A 1,858-nucleotide genomic window follows, 5' to 3' on the forward strand; every position below is an offset into this window, starting at 1 on the left:
ATCCTGATCAGGGGTCAGTAACACAGTCCTGGTTCTACTTTTTTTTTTTTTTTTCTTAATTGGGATCTGTGATTTCCCACCTCAAGAAATCTGTACTGGTACTGGGGTTGTTATTCATGGTGATTACAAAGCCTGGCATTATCTTATTTTTCAAGCTTCTGGTATAGGCACAGAAGCACATCTGTGCTTGGTTGCCTCATAATGTTCCTGGGATTCTGCTGGTACCCTACCTGGCCAAATTCACCTTATTTACTGCAGCTGCATCGTTTGGTTTCCCTGCTGCTCTCCCCATGAATCCCGGCCACGTCCTCTCACAGGGGTACAAGCCTGAATTTCAACACCCACTGAATTTCCCCTCAGCTTTTCATCTTTACGGCTTTTCCTCGTTTCAGTGCCAGCAGCCCAGCCCTGCTGTGATGGAGGTGACAGTCCTCCACCTCGGGCTCACTGCTGCCTTCCCAAAATCTGTCTCACAGCTTCCCGTACTGTCACCCCCAACAGCTGGCACTGTCACCCCCAACACCCGGCACAATGGTGGTGGTGGTGGTGGGGGTTGTCCGAGGGCTTCAGGGGGGTCAGCGGGGTGTGGTGGGCTCAGATTTTGGGCTCTGGGGTGGGGGGTCTGTCGGCAGTGCCGAGGCACCCACTGGCGGCGGGTCCGGCGCGGTGCAGCCCCGAGGATCCGAGAACCGCAAAATAAAACGCACCCTGCTCACAAACGATCCTCCCTGACGCGACAGCACTGCCGGCAAAAGCTGGGCTTTAATCCCTGCGTACAAAAAAAAAATTAACCTCTTAAGTGATAGGAGAGATAAACGATGAAGAATTGAAGGCGTCAAAGGAAGGACGTGCTCCCTCACCGGGGAACAGCGACTCTCCAAGGAGCCAGGGGACAGCTATCCGCATGTCCCCACATCTAAGGCACTGCAGGGAGAACTGTCTCTGAGCAGAGGTCACCAGTTAAAGGCCATGGAAAAGAACTGTCCCGATGGCCCAGCCTGCTCCTCTCCTGGAAGAGCTGCTCGCACACGATGCTGCAGGCACGCTGATGGTTTCATGGGCTGTTGGTGTGCTCCACCCTCTGGTACTGTGCGTGTGTGCAGCTCGCTCCTCGTCCACGTCTCTGCTTGAGCACATTTCCTTCCCAAACCCTGCGGGGCAATGGTGCAGGTCAGTGCTGTGTGCCAGGCAGGGCCTCACAGCAATTATTACCCCTCCTGCCCCCCCAGGGGTGTGTGCTCCCTCCCCCCGTCCTCGCCCTGCTCCAGAAATGCCTGCCCTGCCACCTCCATCCCAGCCAGGATGGCACACAGCACCTTTTGATCTTCCCTAACCCATCATAGCCATTGTCTGAAAATTTTCCAGGTGAGAGCCTGTGGCCTGTGTCACACCAGGGGATGTCTCTGCCCCGAAGGAAAAGGATCAGTCCAAGGCTATTCTAAGGTGAAACAAGAGGACTATCATGCCCTTCTGTCTCCTCCCAGTCCTGACCTGCTTGTCCCACACTGTGGTCCTGCTCTCCTCTCCTCAACCATGAGCCCTGTTTTCTAGCCCATTTCCTCCCAAGTGCCACCAGTGCACAGCCACAAGGCTCGGGGCAGTGACCTGCTGATGAACAGCACTGCAGCTCTCACAGCTTGTCCCAAAACCCTGCCACAAACTTGAGATTTTCTACTTTCTCAGTAGCACTGACCAGACTTTGTAACAGCCCTGAGCTGCCCACAGACCTCAGGAGCCACGGATGGGAAGCTCCCAAAGCCAGCACTCACACCGGGGCAACAATCACACACCTCTTCCTGGAGAACTGCTGGTCTATCTCCTCTAAGGACTGTCCTTTTGTTTCCGGAACAAAAAGGTA

General features: G+C 54.7%; 1 protein-coding gene across 1 annotated transcript in view; it reads right to left on the reverse strand.

The window, feature by feature from the left end:
- Positions 1–750: 750 nt before the first annotated feature.
- SLC2A10 (solute carrier family 2 member 10) overlaps positions 751–1,858 on the reverse strand; it is a 7,014-nt gene continuing 5,906 nt past the window's right edge. The window contains exon 5 of the mRNA XM_027898064.1: positions 751–1,151. Coding sequence (XP_027753865.1) covers positions 1,055–1,151 — 97 coding nt within the window. The 3' untranslated portion in view covers positions 751–1,054. The remainder of the gene's footprint in view (positions 1,152–1,858) is intronic.

The sequence above is a fragment of the Empidonax traillii genome, unplaced genomic scaffold (genome assembly GCF_003031625.1).
Source record: "Empidonax traillii isolate 1590-97213 ecotype Southwest subspecies unplaced genomic scaffold, ASM303162v1 scaffold575:size619451, whole genome shotgun sequence".
NCBI lineage: Eukaryota > Metazoa > Chordata > Aves > Passeriformes > Tyrannidae > Empidonax > Empidonax traillii.